Source organism: Vigna unguiculata, chromosome 10, assembly GCF_004118075.2.
Source record: "Vigna unguiculata cultivar IT97K-499-35 chromosome 10, ASM411807v1, whole genome shotgun sequence".
In the NCBI taxonomy this organism is placed as follows: Eukaryota; Viridiplantae; Streptophyta; class Magnoliopsida; order Fabales; family Fabaceae; genus Vigna; species Vigna unguiculata.
The window spans coordinates 19,867,892-19,891,881 of NC_040288.1; the positions used below are offsets into that span (position 1 = coordinate 19,867,892).

The 23,990-nt window shown below is 30.9% G+C and overlaps 1 protein-coding gene across 1 annotated transcript; it reads right to left on the bottom strand.

Moving 5' to 3' along the window:
• Positions 1–16,518: 16,518 nt before the first annotated feature.
• On the bottom strand, positions 16,519–20,791 carry LOC114165137 (probable aquaporin PIP1-4). The gene is made up of 4 exons (XM_028049803.1): positions 20,335–20,791; positions 17,831–18,126; positions 17,605–17,745; positions 16,519–16,817 (listed from the first exon to the last, which is right to left on the bottom strand). Exons 1-4 carry the CDS (start codon positions 20,666–20,668, stop codon positions 16,725–16,727), a joined length of 864 nt encoding a protein of 287 aa, XP_027905604.1. The 5' UTR covers positions 20,669–20,791; the 3' UTR covers positions 16,519–16,724.
• Positions 20,792–23,990: the final 3,199 nt, after the last annotated feature.

Below are 23,990 nucleotides of genomic sequence, written 5' to 3' on the forward strand. Positions count from 1 at the left end.
AAAAATGAAAACTATGCATGAAGTTTTTTAAAAAAATTAAAAATTAATATAAAAAATATAATAATATATTAAAACAATTTTAAAATAAATATTAAAAATTAAATAAAAAAATGGGGGAGTCGTGGCTCCCCTTAGTCATATCTAAGGTCCGCCAGTGTGTGTATTCCTTACAAAATTGGAGAGATATCTTCTTATGTGGTTATCATTAGTAGTAATGTAATAGTTGAATTATTTACTTAAGATAATTCCATTGCGTTTCCTAACCAAGATCTTCGGTGAGAGTTTAAGTGGCAAACTTGCACAGTATTCATATCACAACATTATGCATATATCTGCATCCATATTTTGTTGTTCCAGTGTCTTACAAGACATATACTTCTTCTATGAGTTGAGACGACCCTATCCTTTTCTCGTCTTCATATCGCCAGTTGATCAATGGGGTTCAAATCCAAAATGGGTCCTATGCATCACTCCCTGAGTCCGATATCTGGTCCAAACCGCCAACGAATAGTCCTATCATAAAAATGAATAGTTAGTTAGCTACGCAAAATGATGACACATACATAACAACTAACGCCGCCTACTTCAATAATAACGCATGAGTAAAAGTCACCAACTCAAAACTTAGGAAATAATAATTGGGCTTCTGGCATCAGATCACAAGCTTGGAACTTGGGCTTGGCCTAGGTCCATTCAAAGCCTGAACATTGGCCCAACGCAATAAAGAGTAAAAAGGGTAAAACATAGTTAATAAGTTCTATAAATACATGTGGACCCCAACGAATTAAAGGTACGCTTTCATTAATTCACTAATGATGTGATCCCAATAAGGCTTATAGATTAGGCCAATGCCTAGGGCCAAATCATGCTCAAGGCCCAATCCATGGCCAACATGCACCTTCAAGCCCAAGCCCATCAAGAGGCCCAATAATAAGGGGCATGCTCAAAAATATCCAATTGGGCTTCATCAAGATGGACCAAACTCACATGGGCTTCTCAAACTCTTCACATGGGCCAAAGAAGATGTGAAGATTTGAAGAGGTGTATCAAAGAGCAATAGAATAGGAATAAGATTGGCCCATTGTTTAGGCCTTGCTTTCTACAAAAATAAGTCAAACAATGTGTAGTTAAATTGATAAAACTGGACTTGACTAAGCCCAATAGGAGATTTGGCCATGATCTGCCAAAGGTCCAAGGTGGACTAAGTGGAAGTCAACATTCCTTCATCCAAGGGCCAAGAGATCACAGGTTGAAACCACAACCACAAATAGGAAAAGGTGAGCTAACCATGTCACACATGTCACATGACAATGCATGTCAATATACAACTCACCTAGCATCATCATAATATAACATAAACTCATTCAAGATATCAACTAACACATGTTCTCAAAAGCACAGCATGTACCCAACAACATTACCACCAAGTCATATTAAACGGAAAAAACATTATCACATGATTAACCACTCACCCAAATCTCACACATAATTTACCAAAGATGCCACATTCCATTACAATCATAACGAGCCCTGACGAAGTATATCACTTCCTCATTACTCATATCTAGATCCTCGGCGAAGTATATCACTTCCCATTAATCATATCGAGTACCCGCGAAGTATACAACTTCCCATTACTCATATCAAGAGCCCCGATGAGATATGCAATCTCCAATTACTATTATCGAGCATCGGCGGAGTTCACAACTTCCCGTTACTCATACCAAGAGCCCTAACGAAGTCCACAACTTCCCATTACTCTTATCGAGTCCCGACAAAGTAGACAACTTCCATAATTAACAATCGAACCAATTCTCATATGCAGTTAACCAAAGATGTCACTTTCTATTACTCTCATATCGAGTCCCGACGAAGTATAAAACTTCTAATTACTCATATCAAGAACCTTAGTGAGATACACAATCTCCCATTACTCTTATAGAGTCACGACAAAGTGCACAACTTCTCATTACTCATATCAAGAGCCCTAACAAAGTGCACAACTTCTCGTTACTCTTATAGAGAGCCTCACGAAGTGCACCTCCGATACAATTACACAGAGATACCTTTCATTACAGTCATATCCAAGTATACATTATCTTATCATGATCACACATAAATCAGCAATCACATGATTATCCACATGAATGATCAATAAATATACAGGCACATCAAGGCCTCATCATCACATGTATCACAACACATTGACATCATACAATCCTTATCATTATTGATGAGGTCGGTCTGTCACGGGATTCGCCGAAAAACCTCTCTGATTGGTGTTCTACCGATTGAAGCTCACGAAACACCATCCATACGTAGCGGAAGACTCGATAAAGGACGATTCTCACTAGTTTCTCACTGGAAACTCACACACACGATGTTTGGAACCCTAGGAGGAGAAATCCTCATCTAAGGTGAAGGGTGAGCTGACGAATGAGGGAGTTATCTCAACCACTATATCATTCATCCAAGATGCTTTTACAATAAAATGGCTTGTCATTTTATAGATTGAATGACAACCGTGAGAAAGCAAACAAAAGAACGAAACAACTAACGGCAATGCTGCCGTGAAATGAAATGTGAGCAACAAAAGCTAAAGGTGGAACGCATGAAGGTTTGGATGGTTACAAACAAACGCTGATAGGGTCACCATGAAACAGAAACCTAAGAAAGGAACCCTGGCTCGAAGGGTGGGGAACATGTTTGGGACTATGTGTGAAGTCACCCTATCACGGGTTTGAACCCTAGTTGTGCTCCCAGTGTGAGAGAAAAAACCTAGCAGATCGCAACTTCGTTGAAGTAATTGGGTTGTCCCAATTACAGAAGATGCTATACGGAAATTACACGCTGCACAACTGTCCCACTAATGACGCTGAATATGCTTGGCTTTGTGGATGCTGAAGCAAAATCTTTTCCATGGGTGAACGTTATTGGGCTGCCTAAAGAAACAAGATCTCGGCCTATACTGGAATCCGACACAATGCTCTACTAATTGAGGGAATGAATGGGATTGGGTTGTTCGTAGCAAAGGGAAGCCCAAATAAAAAGGAGTGTTGCAGCTTATCTCCCCACGCGTGGAAGTGGCATGACAGGGCATTAGTGGTGCATTGGCTGGCACATTGTAGGCCCAATTGATTGGCTCACTCATGGGACAAATTGTAGACATGGGCTGCATTTGAAAATAACCTAATTAGACAAACATTTATTTAATAAAAGAAATAAATTTCATAAAAGAAAATAAAAGAAATGGGCCTAGCCAATGGCCCAAGCTTTGAGCCTTAATGGGATCACATCAATTATGTTTAACATACATCATTCATCATGCCCAACATCCAATAGACTACAAACATAGTCTATTACAATTTATCACAATAAAATATCAACACAATATGCCCATGAAAAACCAGCAATCATGAGGTATATATATCTCCAACTACAAACTTCAAAACTAAGATCACACTATTCAAACTAAAAAACATGTTATACATCAACTGTCCAAATTTTAGCTAAATCAGATAAGCAACGAATCGGGAAACCCAATCTTACAAAAACTGCGCATATAAGAAAAAAAGTAGCGTCCAATGCTAGAAGGCAGCACTCAACACTAGATATCTTGTAAAACAGGTCGTTCAATGCCTAGAATCACCGCTCAACGTCCAACCTCTCGTAAAATAGGTCACTCAGTGCCCAAAATTAGTGCTCAGTGTCACACCTCACGAATTCGCCCAAGACCAGTGCTCAACGCTCAATGACGCGCAAACACACCCAGAAATACAAAAAATAGCGTAATTACACATGATTTGGTAATCTTAAGGCTCACAAACATCATGGAACATTAAAATTCATTCACCATACAAACAATTTCACAATATTTTGATCCTTACCCTCCAAGCTTCCATTTCAGGCACTTATTCCACCAATACAACACCACCAATGTAACCAAGCACTAAACTCAACCATTCCCTAACATGACCTCATGAACTTTTATTAATACTTAACCTTTACTGCACCAAAAAGAATCCAAGACAATTACACACTCTGGAAAAACATATTCGCTTCATGCGCCTTTCACCCAAAATAGATCAAAATTAACCTAATTAATTTCCAACTCAAACTCAACTTTATGCCTCACAAATTTAATAATCCAACTTCTCTCATGCATCATGCCTCAATCTTTGTTTCTCATAACTCAAGCAAAATATTTTCAATGCTCATATGCTAAATTCATAGTCCCAAAAATCATTACCATTAAGTATAAAAGCACATGCTCCCCGTAAATTTATTTTTTCTTTCCATATCATTTAACCACAACATTTTCAACATGAAAACTATAATTGATTCCAATCAACTTACCTTCCAATTATCTACTTTTCTACCAAAAACTCCTTTTATGAAGCAAAAAAATATAGACCAATCATGACCATTGCCTACACCACATAATCTCAAAATTTCAAGATGATAAAATGAGTAACCCAATTTTTTTTCCATGAATTCATCCACGTAAATACTGCAAAAGTCCGTCTTCTTAAAATTTATCACTTAAACCATCAAATTTTATCATTCACGCATAGAAAGAATACCACATATCTCCAACCCCATCATAATTCAAGCAGAAAAAAAATAGCTTCCCTTACACTTCCATGGTGACCCTACCACCCAACACATGTCCATCAACACGATATTACACCCAAAACACAATCTTCTTTTACTCCAAAAAGAATCACATTCTCATTCCATATCCAAGACAACATAATCACATAAACATAACATAGGTGCATGGATTAGTTCCCCTTACCTTGAATTCCTACAACAAAACCACTTTAGCTTTGCTCTACTCCTCCCTTGCTCTCAATCTCACGTTGCTTTCTTCTTTTCCTCTCCCCAAAACCCCAATTTTTAACTTAGGAAAAAGCTCTCCATTTCCCTTAGCCCATGTTAAAATAAAAATAAATAAAATAATAATAGAATTTTGTTGGCTTCACATTATGTTAAAATAAAAATAATAATAGAACTTAACTTTTCACCTTCCAAGGTGCACCACGAATTACCAAAAAAACCACACAAATTAAACCATTTTGCTCTAGCCAAGATTCAACACACAACCCCCAAGACTCAAGCAACACTCCAAACCATATCAACTATCATGTTTTTCTTATCAAACAATACACGCAACAACATTACAATAGAATCCGCACAAGAATGTATTCTAGAAAATAAATAAACTATAATATTCCAAATAAGTTATAAATCATTATAAAATATAAGTCACAATGGTGGAGCTCCAAAGGTGCATGAAGAGCTCCATAGGCAGTGGAAATGGATGAAGGAATGGAGGCAAGTTGGAAGGCACTTGCAAGCAATGGAAGGTGAAAGAGGTGATAGGATTTCCTAATCTATGCTAGCCTAAGGAAGGTGGCTAGAGGTAGAGAGAGGAAATCTTTAGAAAGGGGTGACTCTCAAAGGCAATAGAGGGAGGAGTGCTCTCAACTCAAGTTGCATCTATTGCTTAAAATTTCAAGAGTGTCTACAAATGAGTGAAATTTTGGCTTTTATATGAATTCATTTACACATGAGAAATGAGAGCCATTGGATGGAGTGGGCCTTGATCTTGGCCCTTAGATCAAGCTTGGAGAAGAAGGCTTGATCTTGGCCATTGGATGATGCCTTGGAAAAAGAGGAAGCATTCCTAACCCTTGGATGCTTTGGATCCATGAGGTGTAGAAAGAAGTGTTGACTTCCACTTAGTCCACCTTGGCTCTTTTGATAGCTCATGGCCAAATCTCCTATTGGGCTTAGTCAAGCCCAATTTTATCAATTGAACTACTCATTGTTTGACTTATTATTCTAGAAAGCAAAGCCTAAACAATGGGCCAATATTATTGCTATTCTATTGCTCTTTGAGACACCTCTTCAAATCTTCACATCTTCTTTGGCCCATGTGAAGAGTATGAGAAGCCCATGTGTGTTTGGGCCATCTTGGATAAAGCCTAATTGGATCTTTTTGAGCATGCTCCTTGTTATTGGGCCTTTTGATGGGCTTAGGCTTGAAGGTGCATGTGGGCCATGTATTGGGCCTTGAGCATGATTTGGGCCTAGGCGTTGACCCAAGCTATAAGCCTTGTTGGGATCACATCACAAAACTATAACATCCCGTCAGGATATTACGAATTTAATAAAATAAAATAAAGGAATTAATTACATAACAATTAATAATAACTCATTTCCCAAAACACAGGGAAATTTAAAACTTTTATTATCATATAGTAAAACATCGTTCCATAGCTTATAAAGTGAAATAATGTTCAAGTGTCTCTCAAAAGTTTACATATCATTTAAAAATCCAAAACCAAGAAAAACATAGTAATAAAGTCCCATGATCATCCCCTCTCCGCAGCTAAGCCTCACCAGCTCCACCTACATCATCACCTGCTCACGTGTACCGCGTACACGATCATCGCCAAACACAAGCAGATAGGGTGAGCTAACAGATGAAACACATAAAAATATACTAAACACACATATACATGTATAATCGATAAAAGAATATATCAATAACACAAACTCTTCCTTTATACCGCATGGCCACAACCATATATAAGCTCTCTTCATTTCCCAACGAAACATTACTCCGTTCCCATCACATGGCCACCACCATGTACACCGATGCACCTTGTGGAAGACTCGTTACCTTCCCCCCACATGGCTACCACCATGTATATTAAAGTACATCAGGGAACCTCGTTCCAGTTCTTTCACATGGCCACAACCATGTTAGTAGTGTTCTACATCTCCTATTAAGTATCTCAAAGCGCCTTGCTGCCACACCTATCGGCCACAACCGATAAAGCACGTGCGGAAACCATGCTACGGATCACACACTGTAACACTAGGTGGAGTTCCCAAATACGAACATAGTCCGTAACGTCCCAGGACTACCAAACTCGTCAGTGAATTACTGAGGAGGGCAATCCATCCGGACTCATCCGTACTGGCCACAACCAGCACACTCACACTGGCACACTCGCCAATCCGAGCCACAACTCAAGGTTCCTCGTGTTCATCCGCTATCCCGAGCTACAACTCAAAGGAAGTCATTCCGGGCCACAACCCATAGAATGTCATGTGCTTATCCCCTATCCTGAGCCACAACCTAAGGATACGTTCCGGGCCACCACCCATGGAACACCAACAAGCTCACCATTAAGATACCCTAGAAGCGTGTTAGTTCATGCATTTCCAAATTCCACCACCAATCATTTTAATACCACATAACCTTATGCGTCTTAAGTACATAATCCTACCATCCTTTGTTAACTTCCAAACCTTTGCCTAAGCACTCCAATCCAACTCGCTTAAGCTAGATTGCCTCGCCTAAGCGAGCACCACGCACAGAACCAGCCTCAAACTCTCGCTTAGGTGAGTTACATTCGCTTGGGCGAGATCACGTTCCGCCCAAAACATCAAACCTCTCGCTTGAGCTACGAGTCAAAACAACAATCGAACACTCTTCGCATTCTCGCTTAGGCGAGAGACTCTCGCCTGAGCGAGACATTCTTTCGCTCAAAAGATTAAGGTTCCCGCCTGAGCGGGATGTCAAACTAAATCACCAACCCTCTCGAATTCTCGCTTAGGCGAGTCTCACTCGCCTAAGCGAGATGAACCCTCGCCCAAACCAAAACTTCTCCGCCTGAGTGATAGCCTCGAGTAGATGGAGGGTGCGCATCCCTGCATATCTCGCCTAGGCGAGCCTAGCTCGCCTGAGCGAGACTTGCAGGTTCTAGCACTGATTCACGCACACAAACATTGCACCAGCGACCCAAAACACAACCCAACCATACCAATTCATTCAGCACAACTTAGATAGACATATGAGCATAATTGGACACGAAAATATGCCCCAACACCCAATTTTTGCATAATCACATGTTATTCAAAAGTTCTAATAATGTATGAATATTGGATCTTTTGAGACAATTATAGATCCCGGGAGGTAATTCTAATTGGTCAATAAAAATAGATTTCAATGCTATTTCTTTTTTATTTTTCCTTAGTTTATCTTTAACCAATATATCATGAAAAGTAAAAAGGGGCAAAGTCACTTTGTCTTGATTTTTTTCTAAATGAAAGTTATCTTCTTCTGCGTGTAAAAAGGGAAGAAATAAATCAATCAAATTTTGGTTACATTTCGAACAGGCATGAATCTAGCACCCTAAACCCTAGGTCTTTAGTATTAGTTTTCAACCTTCCTAGCTGCCCCATGCCATCAAGATTTGAACCCATGACCTTACCAATGCTAAATCAAAGCTAAACCACCAAGCCAATTCATGTTTCATACCAATTCACACACGTTTACAATTATATTCTCACCCAACACGGTCATATATAATCTTAAAAACAAAATAAGTCAACCAACACACCAATAGCACACATAGGACTCAAACCTAAGTCCTTTCACACAATTCAAAGTACTTTCAACCACTTGAGCTAATACCTTTCCACATCATACCCATTAGAATTTAATGTCATAATTACACTACCTCCTCGCATTTATTAATTAATTATTTATTTAATTAATTAATTTTCGCGGATCTTACAACAACCAAAAGAAAACATAAGAATTTCCAAACAATTATAAAACAATATTTAAAATAGAATTGCTCCAAAATGCACACATTATGAATTAAACCCTTGACCACCAACTCATGACACGACTCTAACCAACTGTACTACTCATCACCTTTGCAAAATTATTTATTTCTTAATTTAAATATTTCCCTCATGTCTAATTATCGCCTTAAAAATATAATTATTTTTCATGGTTCTTACAAAATCACTCCTGCCTAAGATGTGTTGAAGTAGACAAGCTCCATTAACCAATAAGGCTGTGATGATAACAAAACAATCATTCTACCAAACAAGTAAGTCTGGTTAAAAGTGAAGCAACATTAGACAGCTAAGAGAGAACTTTTAAGATATATAATAAGGTTGAGTAATTGATAAACATGCTTTGAAGATCAAAATATATGATTTGTATTATTGATTGCGTCCACTTAATGATTAATATCCATATTTCGTATATGTTAGCGAAAGCAAGAAGCCTAGTAAATACAAAGACCAAGTCTTAGCAATAAATGAGTCTAAGTAATAGACAAATCAAGGTGTTAGATGAGTACACAAACTTTAATCACCAAGTTTGAAAGCATTAGACGATCCAAGGCATTAAACAACGCTTTTGTCTTTGTGATGAGTTCATATTTATGTCCTTATTTAATGTTTAATTCTTGATTTTTAATTGAATTTTATTCTTGAAAGATTGATTTAATTGGAATTTCTTATAATTGGGTTTATTGAGCATGAGATACAAAAACATGTTAAAAATAGCTTTTTAGTTGCATAAATGTTTTTTGGATATTTTGAGGTGTGTTAGTGCAACTACAACTAAGTTAAGCTGATGGAGGTGTAAAAACAAATTGATTAAAGTTTCATGATACCTTAAAGATAAATCCAAGAATAGACAAATTATCAAAATCATAAAAATCCAATTAAATCATTGAATGAGAAAGGCAAGAAAAGCTTGAAAAAGTGAAGAAGTTTGGCTAAGTCAAGAGGATGGAACGAGCAACAAAAATTGGATCTTGCAGTTTTTTGTATCTTTTGCCAGAAAAAGTGCTTTGATAATTCATAAATATTTATGATAAAAGATAATTTTGGAAAAATATATCTTTAAATATTTTATTTGATATTTTTAAATAATTATCTTATTTAATGATATCAAAAGATAATAACTACTAAATCTTTTTAAATATGACAAAATCTTTTTAAATCATTTTACATCTTTATAACAAACAAATATATCTTGAAAATATTTGATTATCTAAAAGATAATTAGAGGGGATTGTAAATGACTATTTGAAAAATTAATACAAATATTAGCGGGTGATAATTTATCATGTATCTTTAAGTAATTAATTTATATCATTATATATATATAGTAATGTTTTTTTTCGTTACTTATTCCAAATATTCTGTTGTGTTTTACAATTTTGCACCCATTACGGATGACAAGGGGACGGGGCAGGTTTCACTATTCCATACCCACTTTCAGGAAAAAAAAATTTCATGCACATCCCCATAATCAAATCCAACGAATATCAAATATACTCCTACCCGTACCTGTATCCATTTTTTTATTGTTTGAATCAATTAATTAATTTTTATAAAATGGTAAAAAATTACAGTAAAGAAAACATAATATTATCAAGGTTAAAACCCTTATATTGTCTCTGTTTTTGTTCACAAATCTCAATTAGGTCATTAGATTTTAAGTTGTTTCAATTGGGTCTTCATTTTTGAAAATGTCTTGCAATTTCGTCTTTTCTATTAGTGTAATACTGACGACGTTAACTGATGTACCATGTTCAGCTCGTAATTTTTTCAATTTTTTTTATTTTAATTCAATTTTTTTAAAATTCTCATGTGTCAAATTAGGATTCTGCCACGTGGTAGAGACAGTGTGACATTGACAATGATAGTGTCATGTGTCCATGTTGATGTGAAAAATCTCAATTTGATCATTGTATTTATTTTCTTGTCTCAATTTAGTCCCCAATTTTTGTTTTTAAATTGGAGCAGTTTTATCCCTAAATAATTTGAGACCAAATTTAACTTTTACAAAGATGTTACAATGATATTTTTAACAAGATTAACTTTATTTAAATTTATATTTTATATCGAACTTTATTTAAATTTTGTTTCAAATATTTTATATATCAATAATTTTTAGAAAAATGTTACAATTGGTTTAAAAATAACAATTTTATAAATTTATATGTAAAATTTTCAAAATGTTTTATAACAATTTAAAATGTTATAAATTCTTAAATAAATTTATTTTAAAATAATTTTATAACAATGGTAAAACAGTTTTATAACGATTTAAAATGTTATAAATTGTTAAATAAAATTTTAAATAAATACATTTATTTTTATTTTTTTCGAAACTATTTTAAAATTTTACATTTGAATTTATAAAGTTTATTTTTAAACCAACTCTAACATTTTGTCTAGAAATTATTGATATATAAATATTTAAAATAAATTTTAAATAAAATTCAATGTAAATAAACTTAATTTGGTTAAAAATATTAAAAATAATAAAAATATCAATGTAATCTTTATATAAAAGTTAAATTTGATATCAATTTTGAATAGATGATTTTTCTCGAGTTTAAAAAGAAATTTGGACTAAATTGAGAGGAAATAATAAATATAGTGACCAAGTTGAGATTTTTCACAACAACAATGACACATGACACGTCACATTATTTTTGCCACGTGGAAGAACCCCAATTGACATGTGGCAACTTTTTTTAAGAAGAAAATCTTTTAAAAAAATTTAAAAATTAAAAGAAAATAAAAAATAAAAAACACCATGAGATGACATGTGACACATTAGTTAACTTCATCAGTATTTCAATAACATAAATGAACAAATTGCAACACATTTTAAAAAAATGAGACCCAATTGAGATTTCTGAAAAAAAAGAAGATAATACGAGGATTTTAAGCTACTGTCAAATATTCAATATTAAAAGGAGGATATTCTTGTTTATTTAATTTAAAAAGAAATTATAATTATATACATTTCAAATGAGAATACCAAATAAAATTTCATAAAATAATCAAAATATTATTAAATTTGCAAACTTTAACGAAGCCTAGTTATTACAATTTTAAAAATATTTTTAAAAAACTTAGAAAGAAAAAAAAATTTAATTAAAAAATATTTTAAACGTATGTTTACAAATATTTTACAATTTTTTAAAGGCTAATGAAATCTCTCTTTTTTTTAAACTAATAAAAGTGATATCATTTGATGAAAATCACAAAGAACAAAGATTAAATTAACAATAATTGAAATTTAACATAGTTTCATCTTTTGAACTTCAATATATGTTGCCTAATGATAAAAAAAAATCATGACAATTACATTAAATTATTATATTATAGTAAATAAAATTTATTTATACAATTATAGTGATAAAGTTACACGTATGATAATGAGGTAAAAAAGAAAAATAATAATAATATCAAAATATCAAAACAATATTTTACATGATAAAAATAAACAATAAATAAAAATATAAAAAAAATGATCAAATGACCAACATTTGATAGACCATTAAATGAAATTGTACAATATATATATATATATATATATATATATATATATATATATATATAATTAATTAATTAATTAATGGTATGATGAGCTGAAAAATATCTTAGAGATTTAAGAAAACTTTTCAAATATAAACCTAGTCAAAGGCTTAAGAGATAACGAAAATTGTTTTAGCAGGACAAATGAGTGACACAAAAATTAATAATAATAGAATAAAGAAAATGGTTTTTTATGTCACTTAGTATATCAAATGTTTATGCCTGGAAGACTTGTGTGTGTGTGGTGTGTGTGTGTGTGTGTGTGTGTGTGGTGTGTGTGTGTGTGTGTGTGTGGTGTGTGTGTGTGTGTGTGTGGTGTGTGTGTGTGGTGTGTGTGTGTGTGTGTGTGTGTGTGTGTGTGTGTGTGTGTGTGTGTGTGTGTGTGTGTGTGTGTGTGTGTGTGTGTGTGTGTGTGTGTGTGTGTGTGTGTGTGTGTGTGTGTGGTGTGTGTGTGTGTGTGTGTGTGTGGTGTGTGTGTGTGTGTGTGTGTGTGTGTGTGTGTGTGTGTGTGTGTGTGTGTGGTGTGTGTGTGTGTGTGTGTGTGTGTGTGTGTGTGTGTGTGTGTGTGGTGTGTGTGTGTGTGTGTGTGTGCGCTTAAAAATATTTAATTGACTTATATTCTTTGAACATAATTGCACAAATGTTATGGTACGGTAAGAGGAAAAATAGCTCGGAGAAGCGAATGGATTTTATGACAAGCCAAATAATTAGAAAAAATAAAAAATGGATAGTGTGTATGATAAAAAATAGAAAGTGCGTAGTGTATACATGAGTATTAATATACAAGGTTACTTAATAGACTATGAATATTTTAATAATTTAAACGAGAATGGGATAGTGCAAGAAAGAGTATAATGGCGAGGACGGAGACAAGAGCGGATATATAAATCCTCATTCACATCTTCATACCTAATTGAAAAAATTGGGTATTTCCCATACCCATATCCAATCAATGCGAAATTTTCTGTTAAAATGAAAACGAGTTCGTACAATACCTACAGGGACAAATTTATTTGTTATTCCTAGCACCCATCATAACAATCAAAATAATGTTCCGTCGTACATATGTCATCCACACAAAACAAAGAGCGGAATAAATCAATCTAAAGTTTTAAAAAAAATTAATTTCAATTTTTACTAAAAGTTAAGGGATAAAAATATATTTTACCTTAGTTAATACCTATACTTGGGAGGATATGAGTAAGAAAGAACGGCTGCTTATAACAGGACCAGAGACAAAACCCAATTATAAACAAAAAAGTATAAAACCCAGTTAATTTTTGGGGATGCAGTAGAAGTATTGAAAGTGCAGGAAGAAGCCCCCAATCTCTTAACCAATGTCAAGTTATAGACTAGGGATGGCAACGGGGCGGGGCGGGGACGGGTTTCGCTATCCCATACCCATCCCCGCATAAAAAATTCATCCCCATCCCCATACCCAAACCCAACGGGTATCAAACTTTTTTCCCATCCTCAACCCCACCGGGTAACGGGTATAATCTCGTACCCATACCCGTACCCGTGTTCTAACTACTTTAATATTAATTTTTATAAAAGAAAAAAAATTACGATAAAGAAAACATAATATTATGAAATATTCAATATTAGGAGGATTTTCTTCGATGCCAAATACCTTAAAATAAATTATAATTGTTTACATTTTATATTAGAATACCAAATAAAATTTTATGTGAACCAAAACATTTATTAAATTTGCAAACTACAACATTGATGAACATAGTTGATAAAATTAAAAAATATTTCAAAAAAAATATAAAAGGAAAACAAATATTCAAATTAAAATATATTTTAAATGTTTGTTTACTTCAATTTTTTAAATTCTAATGAATCTCTTTTTTATACACTAATAAAAGTTATAATATATCACTTGATCAAAATGACACAAAGAACAAATAATAAACATAATAATAAAAGGAAAACAAATATTCAAATTAAAATATATTTTAAATGTTTGTTTACTTCAATTTTTTTTAAATTATAATAAATCTCTTTTTTATACACTAATAAAAGTTATAATACATCACTTGATCAAAATGACACAAAGAACAAATAATAAACATAATAATAAAATTTTGACATAGATTTTGTATCTTTTGAACTTCAATATATGTTGGATAGTGACAAAAAAATATTCATAGCAATTACATTAAATTTTTATATTGTAGTAAATAAAAGTTATTTATACAATTAAAGTGAAAAAAATTACAGTATGATTAATAGTGAGTTATAAAATAACAAATAATTAGATAGAATATATCGAAATATTATTCTACATGATGAAAATAAACAATAAATAAAAATATTAAAAAACTAACAAATGTGTGATTTAGAAATAATTTGAGAGACTATCGAAAGAAATCGCACAAAGGAAATCAAATGTATAATTAAGGTATGATAAAATGAAAAATACCTTAGAGAACTAATTATTAAATTACGTTTGAAGTGGTTAAAATTAAATAGAAATATCATTAGTGACCAAAAAATTTGTCATTAAATTACAAATAAATTAGTAATTAAATTGGTCACTAAATCAAGTATCGATTCGATCATTGAATCAGTCACTAATTTAGTCATTGATTCAGATAATAAATCAACTACTACCACCAATGACGAAAAATAGTGACTGATATGGGTTACTGACTAAATCAGTCACCATTTCATGTTTTTCTTGTAGTGAATTATCATATACTATTCCTAAATATCATTATATATATATATATATATATATATATATATATATATATAATTTTAACCACTTCAAACAGAATTTAAAGTGAAAAAATTACATTATGATTAATAATGAGTTATAAAATAAAAAATAATTAGATAGAATATATCGAAATATTATTCTACATGATAAAAATAAAAACAATAAATAAAAATATTAAAAAACTAACAAATGTGTGTTTTAGAAATAATTTGAGAAACTATCGAAAAAAATCACACAAAGGAAATCAAATGTATAACTAAGGTATGATAAGACGAAAAATATCTTAGAGAACTAAGAAAACTTTTCAAATATCAACATATATACTTAATGGTTGAAAAATAAAGAAAATTATTTTAATGAAACAAAAGAGTTCTTCAAATTAAATAAAAATTAATAATAATAATAATAATAAGTAAAGAATTTTTTTTATATTACCTTAAATTGAGAGTATAAACATTCTCATGTGAAAGAAAAATTTATAATAAATAAAAATATTAAAAAATAATATAAATATTCAAATGTGAGGCATAATATTTTTTTTTATTAACATACATCATTTTAATATAATTACATAAAGGTTATGATAAGATAAAAAATATATTGGAGATGAGAATGAGTTTCATGACAAATGAAATAATTAAAAGAAAAAAAATAGAAAAAAAAAATATATATATATATAGGAGTTACTTGATTAATTGTGAATATTTTAATAATTTAAACGAGAATGGAGATATGGCGGGGACGGGTATTATGGCGGGTATATGTACATCCCCATACACATCCCCATACCCAACTGAAAAAGTCGGGGATTCCCCATACCCATACCCATACCCAGTCAATGCGGGGATTCCCCGTCAAAACGGGGACGGGTTCGGACAATACCCACGGGGACGGGTTTATTTGCCATCTCTATTATAGACCAAAAAGTATAAAACAAAGGCGGGCACCAATTGTTAACAGTAACGTCCGATAATCTAATTTATGCATTTGAGTTTAGTTGATATTTTCATTTCCAGACTTAACATTTTCCCACCACCAATTTATTGAAATTCAGTTATATAGTTTATTTCAATATTAAAAAATAATTTATATTCAAAATATACATGAAGATTTTTAGTTTGCTCAATCAACTATCCAACAAATCAGACTTAAGCACCTATTTTGTCTCAAAAAGTTCAAAGAGGGTTGAATATTCAACATCATAACGTAACTGTCGAATAGTATAAAGATATATTTATATACCTAAAAAATTAATATCTACCTTATTTTTAGTACGATAGTGAATTTTGTCAACCAAAAGTAATGTGAATGAATGTCGTGCCTAGTACCAAGATATATATATATATATATATATATATATATATATATATATATATATATATATGTATTTATATATATATATACATATATATATATGTATACATATATATATACATATATATATATATATATACATAAATATATACATATATATATATATATATATATATATATATATATATATAATGATATGATTTAGCACAACACACAGTTTATATATGCTTTGTGCAGAGAAGCTCTTAAAATATAGAGAAATGAACCATGCATACCATACCACTGTTTCAACAAGTTATTTTGCGTATCCGAATACATGAGATTTGAACAGATAAATTATACATAAATTAACAATAGTAGTGATAAATCATTAGCAGAAGGGATAGAAACATGTTTTACATGGCAATTACTACTTTTTATTTTTGAGGCAGTGCTTCAATTTACCCTCAGAGTTGCATCACTTGGACGAGAAGGGAATGGCCCTGATCACTACCTGATGGTACAAAGCTGCAAGTGCTGCTCCAATGAAAGGCCCAACCCAAAAAATCCACTGCACCACAACGGTACAATTTGGAAAATTTTAAACCATTTTTTAAATATGTAGTCTCCAAAAAGGAAAAATAAAAATTAGTAATGCAATATTTTATACATAACTTTGAAAGAAAAAAAATCATTAAAATTTGTAGCCTTAATACTGATGAAAGGAATCCTCCCCTAATTATAAAATAATATTATTTCTAGGTTCTTTTCTGTCAAAATGAATGCTATTTTAGCTTTTTTAATCCATTTTCAAGAATACTCCTACGTATAATTAAAGAGCAGTTAACATAGTACAACTTATAACCAAAAAGGGACGCAGTAATTAAGAAGGCAAGGATATTAAATATGTATTAATTAAATTTCGAGTTAAATATGTTCTTCTTCTTAATTTTAAATAAATTTTGAAATTAGTTTATTTTAAAATTTTAGATAAATTTAATCTTTTATTTTTCAAATTATTTTTTTTTAATTTTAATATTATTTAAGTCCTTCGTCAATTTAACGTATGTTTTGTTTTCCATCCCTTTAACTCGAATATTAGTTAAAAATTTGAGTTCAATATTATTTACACGAATGATGTGATAGTTTTTGTCACTAATATTTTTTGTGTCTATAGGGAAGAAAAAAAACGGATTTATATTACAAGTGCAATTTCAACCAAGAAATGTACAGAGAGAAAAAAAATTATTGAAAATTAAAGGTTTATGTCATTAAATTTAATCTCTAATTCGTTAATTTTTTTGTCGCTAAAGAGAAAATAGGGTTATTTAAAAAAAAAAAATGTGAAGGTAACTTACATGTTCATCCCAAATTGTGTCCTTGTTGTATACAAGGGCTGCACCAAGACTTCTAGCAGGGTTGATGCCAGTCCCTGTAACAGGAATTGTAGCCAAGTGCACCAGAAAGACAGCAAAACCAATAGGCAACGGTGCCAATATCTAATCCATTCATATTTATATTATTAGATTGACGATGAGAAGACAAAAACTAAGAAGGTGCAAAGAAGGGAAAAGTTTTGCTTACTGGAACATGGGAGTCTCTAGCATTTCTCTTTGCATCGGTGGCAGAGAAGACAGTGTAAACAAGCACAAATGTACCAAGAATCTCTGCTCCCAGGCCAGACCTTTTGCTGTAGCCTAGAGCGATTGAATTGGCACCACCACCCAGCCTCTCGTACAGGTTTGGCTGAAAACCCTTAACTACACCTGCCCCGCAGATAGCTCCCAGGCACTGCATAATTATGTAAAATATCGCTCTTGTCAGAGAGAGTTTGCGTGCCAAGAACAGCCCAAATGTCACTGCTGGGTTAATATGACCCCCTGCATTACCAAATTCACATAAGACATTACCAAATTTCACATTGTCCACCAGGACCATAATATTTAGGTAATTAAATTTTAACATTTTTTTTCTTATAGTTTTAAATTTTAAATAATTTTAAAATACACAAAAATAAAAAATTGAAAAATTATTTAAAATATATTATTTTAAATTATTTAAAAAATATCATTTTAAAATTATTTTTCTATCCATAATATTCTTCATTATTGATATTAGTAGTTAAACATTGGTACCTTTATATATAATGAGGAGAGAAGGATAAAGAGAAAAATCATAATCGACTTTTAACCAAGCCCAATAGAATCATAATACATGTAACTTGCCTTTAGTGAGCTTAGCTTTGTCATCAATTTAATTGAGTTGTTGAATGTCTTCGGCATGATAGTTTAAAATTAAAACATCTAAACATTATTGCTTTCCGAGGATATGGAAATGTATTCCTTCATGTTATATTTTCCTACACATCACTTGATCATGCCAAAACTTTATCGCAAAATTTGACAACATTTTATGTATTTATTATTTACTACGAGAAAGTTAATGTTTATATATACATATATATATATATATATATATATTAATTTATTGAAATAGGTAAATTTCAAAAATGTTATACTTAAATTGTGTTTTGGAAGCAAGAAGAGTAAAGTGGTATTCGCAAAACACTCCCTTATACATTTAGATATGATTTTATTGAAATACATGAACTTTATTTCTTTATAATTTTTTAATGAAGTCGTATGATCCTTTTTTTTAATAATTATTAATTTTAAAAAAAAATTGTTTAAATTTTAGACAAAATTTCTTTTATTTTCAAATGATTTTTATATTTTAATTAATAAATTAAATTTAAAAATAATATTTTTAAAATATTCATATATACAAACATATATATATATATATATATATATATATATAATAAAAAAGATTTAATTTTAACAATAAAATTATCCAAAAGGACTTCGAAATAAAAGAATATGTTTATATACAAATAAAAAAAGTAATAAACTAAAAATTCAAAAAGAAAAATTCAATTCAATTTATTAATCAAATTATTAAAACTCAAAATAGAATATGTTCAAATAAAAATTTAAAAAATTCGTTCGACAAATACTTAAGAAAACATTTCAAACCAAAAAAATATATTTGTTTAAAAGTTAAAATATGAAAGAGAAGAAGTCGTACATGTTACGATTTCTATCAAGTTCCTGAATTTAATCTATTCATTAAATTATTAAAAAATATCTCAAACTAGAAAAATGTTTATATAAAATTGGAAAATTTTAACTAACCAGATTATTAAGAAAACATTTCAAAATAAATAAATATATATATATATATATATATATATATATATATATATATATATATATTTATTCAAATATTTAAAATAGTATAAAATATTTTAAAAATTAAAAACAAAAAGAAGTCAAAAACGACTTCTATAAAAGTAAAATAAATAAAAGAATAAAAATTTATTAATTCAAAACACGAATTTTATAAACAAAAGTAAATATTAAAATTAAAAAACAAAATTTAAATTTTAAAAAGAAAAGAAAAGAAAAAGTCATATATTTAACTTTTACGAAAAATAAAAATTAAAGTTGTATATTTTATTTTTGTAAAAAAAATTAAAAATTGTATTTTTACGTCAACACAAAATCATGTTTAGGAAAGATTATTTGTTTATATTAAAGTGTATTTTCAAAACACGATATAAGAATTTGATTATTTTTTTCTTAATGATTATTATTTCGGTAAGTTTGAATGGATTTATACTTATATGCTTAGAAAAATGAACTAAACATGGTATTTTGAAATTTCGACTGAAACTAGTATAAGAGAAACTCTCAAATTTGAAGAACTTTGGTAATTTTCACTCTTTCACTAAACATTAATTATTTTGTTTCACCTCTAAGATTTCATTTTTCAGATCTGAGTCCTCCAGACAGAGGAATTCATGAATCTGGCTTCTTGCGAAAACAAAAAATCAACACAAATATATCCAAATTTGAATAACCAATTTTCTCATTCGCTTCATAAGAATCATATCCCATTCTTTCTTACCATGTTTAGAAAAGTCAAATATTTCTAATATGTAGACATACCGAACACATAATTGTTACTTAAAAAACATTAAAATGTTATAACAAAACAACATAAATCATTGTCTGATTTCATTTCACCTGAGATACCGGCAGTGCAGTAAACAAGAGCAAAGATCATCCCCCCAAAAGCCCAAGCAATGCCTTGGATCCCCACAGTGGAGCATTTGGTGTCGGATTTGGCTACGCCCATGACAGTTAAGATTGTAATGTAAAGGAACAAGAAGGTGGCGACAAACTCTGCTATGCCAGCCCTATAGAAAGACCAGGATGACAACTCTCCAGGCTCAAAGAGAGGCGCAGAGGGTGGCTCTCTGTAGTCTTTGGCATCTTGCACCTGTGCAGAAGTTCCTATCGGTTGCCTCTCCCCATATCTGTTTGCTCCAACTCTCACATCCTCTTCTTTTCCCTCCATCTTCTTCCAATGTGAGAGCGTTTCTTTGAGGCCCTTCAGAAAATGGGGTTCTGGTCAATGCAATGGAATGGTCGCAAATGGCGGAGTGTGAAGAGGGGTATTTGTAGCGTGAGATTGGGGACATAGAGTGGGGTGTGTTGGGTGTGTTAATGTTGTGGTGAGTTGTAAGGAAAATCGAGAAGAGTGTATGATGAAACTGTGCACTATGGTGACACTCCCACCGCCCAAGGACCATAGGGAATAGGGGGACCCAGAGAAATTCATTTCTCTTGCCGTCACTGTGGTGGAAAGTGTACCTTTTTTCATTCTCAACTTGCGAAATTCTTTCAAATGTGTTTGGTTTCAACTTTTTTTAGGAGTTCAAAAGTAGGAGAGTAGATTCATAGATCATGTATTTAATGTTGGCCACGGATTCAATCTTAGGTTTTAAATAATTTTATAAAAAAATTAATTGTAAAATAAGTTGTCCATGTGAGATAGTAATTGTAATTTTGTAAAATACTTTTAATATACTATTTTTATTTGAAAATTAATACTTTATTTATTTTTCAAAGTTATTTTCTGTTATTTATATATATATATATATATATAAGCACATTTAAATTATTTTAAAATCATTTTTCCACAAATTTATTTAAATAAAATATCAATATATTTTTTAATCAATTATATACCTAAACAATTATTAATGTAAATTAGTTTGCGTAATTTTTTCGAGGTATAATTAGTCATATAGTACCCCGTTTGGGCTAGGGTGTCAAATAGGTATCCGATTTAAAAAAAGTGTCAATTGCATCTCAACTTTTGAAAAAGTGTTTCAATTAAGTCCCTTTCAGACAGAGTTGACTAACGCCGTTAGTCAACATGCCACGTGTCAGTCTGTGGTTTTTTTTTTATTTTTTTTTATTTTTTTTTAATTTTTTAATTTTTTTTAAAGATTTTTTGAAAAAAATAAATAAAAATATCATGTGTCAAGTCCTTCTGTGTGACAAGTGGTATTGTCAGTGCCACGTGTCAGTATCACTATCAGATGTCATTGTGTTGATTTCGATTTAGTCCCTATATATGTTTTTTTGTTTCAATTTAGTACCTAAGTATGTGTATCTGAGTCAATTTTGTCCCAATTTTTTTTAATAATTAAAATCCCTTTTTTATAAAATTAAAAGTAATTAAGTATAAAAGTTTAACAAAAATTAAGTATTTGATATTTATATTAAAATTTAGTGGTAAAAGTCATTTTATTAAGCCATTTTTAATAATAAAAAAAAAATAGTATAACATTCAAACCAATAGAAATTTTGGTTTAAAATTAGTAAGAGACAATATTGTTCTATTAAGAAAAATTAAAAAAACATGAGTACTTAATAAAAAAGTAATTAATAAAGTAATACGTTAAAAAGTCGTTTTTAATAAAAAATATTAGTATAACATTTATATAAATAATAAATTTGGTCTGAAATTGAGACGAACAATATAAATATTAGTACTTAATTTTGTAAAAATATTTATACTTAATTATTTTTAATCTTATAAAAAATGGATTACAAAAATATTTTAATTATTAAAAAAAATTGGTACAAAATTGAATCAGATACACATACTTAGGTACTAAATTGAAACAAAAAGACATATATGGGGACTAAATCGAAATCAACACAATGACATCTGATAGTGACACTGACACGTGGCACTAACAATGCCACGTGTCACACACAGGGACTTGACACGTGGCATTTTTTTCAAAAAATTAAAATAAAATTTAAAAATTTAAAAAAAAATTAAAAAATTAAAAAAAAATTAAAAAAATTTAAAAAAAATTAAAAAATTTAAAAAAAACCACATAGTGACATGTGGCACGTCGACTAACAGCGTTAGTCAACTCTGTTTGAAAGGGACCTAATTGAAGCACTTTTTCAAAAGTTGGGATGCAATTGACACTTTTTTTAAACCGAGTACCTATTTGACACCCTAGCCCTAAACTGGGTACTATACGACTAATTATACCTTTTTTCAAAGTACTGTAATAAAAGGAAAGTTATCAATACGTTTTTAACGTATTTTATTAATAATTAAATAAATTTAAACATTACAAAAAAATAATAATAACCAATTTTAGTCACTAAAATTATGTTTATAGATTAATTTTCTAATTAGAGATCGATCTAGAAAACAATTTTCTAGTTAGAAACCAATTCAGAAACTGATTTCTTTGGTAGTCAAAATCTTAGTAGCTAATGTTAGTGACAAATTTATATATTAATTCATGATAGAAACTATTTGGTTACCAATTTAGAAACTAATTGTATTTTTTTATTCATAATAGAAACTATTTTAGTTACCAATATTTTTAGTTTATAAATTAATATCTAAATTTGTCACTATAGTGACTAATTAATTTTAATCACTAAAATTGGTTATCATTTAGGAGTTTTCTTGTAGTGAAATACTATACAATTATTGTTAAATAAAAAAATTATACTTGAAGTCTTTTCTCATCATATCTACATACATAAAGTAGATTAATACAAGGAAATATTTAAATGTTTTAACAAAGCATAAGAAACTTTATCTAGGAAAAAGGATATTTAAATCTTCGATTAAGGACAAGCTAAAAAAAACCTCTATTACTTACGGGTTGTGATGGAACTCCAACCATTGCTTTTGAGAGGAGGAACTCCAATGAGGCAACGAAATGATGGAACAAGGTTGGAGGCCCTTGAGCAATGGTATGAATTGTGTAAGTGAAGCTCTAGGATAGGAGACTATCATAGGAAAGGAGGCTAAAGGAGCTAAGGTAGAATCTTAGTCTAGCAAGACTCTCAAGGCAATTGTGTGGAGTGCTCTCAACATCAATTAATTACCATTCAAACAGTAACCAAATACAAGTGGTGGATGCCCTCATTTATAGTAGAGAGGCCGACCCAAAATGCAATGCAAATGAACATTGAAATGAAATGCAAACTTGGCTTAGGCTACAATAAACCTCTTAGATCTGTGTGATGCAAGTGAGGCAAGGATCATGTGCCAATTGTACTTTCACACCTATCATTCTTGGTACCATGCGCAACATATGCCTTGGTGACATTCTAGGCCAAGCTTTGCAATTGAGCTTGGATTAGCCCAATTTGAAAGCTAATCAGCAATGTACATTAGCCAATTATTTTATAAAGCATGGCCTAACATGTGGCCCAAAATTAAAGACTATACTAATGCATTTACATAAAACTCATCATATTTTGATATCCTCTTTAGCCCATGAGAAAAAAATTTGAAGGCTTTGAGAATTATTGCCATCTTGATATAAGCCCTCTTGAATCTTTCT

What these genes read in the sequence shown, in the direction of transcription:
- LOC114165137 (XM_028049803.1), bottom strand. Translation starts at nt 20,668, where the DNA reads ATGGAGGGAAAAGAAGAGGATGTGAGAGTTGGAGCAAACAGATATGGG. An exon ending in CTAGAGACTCCCATGTTCCA is followed by an intron (nt 17,746 to 17,830) that starts GTAAGCAAAACT and finishes TGAATGGATTAG; the next exon opens with ATATTGGCACCGTTGCCTAT. An exon ending in ACACAATTTGGGATGAACAT is followed by an intron (nt 16,818 to 17,604) that starts GTAAGTTACCTT and finishes GTTGTGGTGCAG; the next exon opens with TGGATTTTTTGGGTTGGGCC.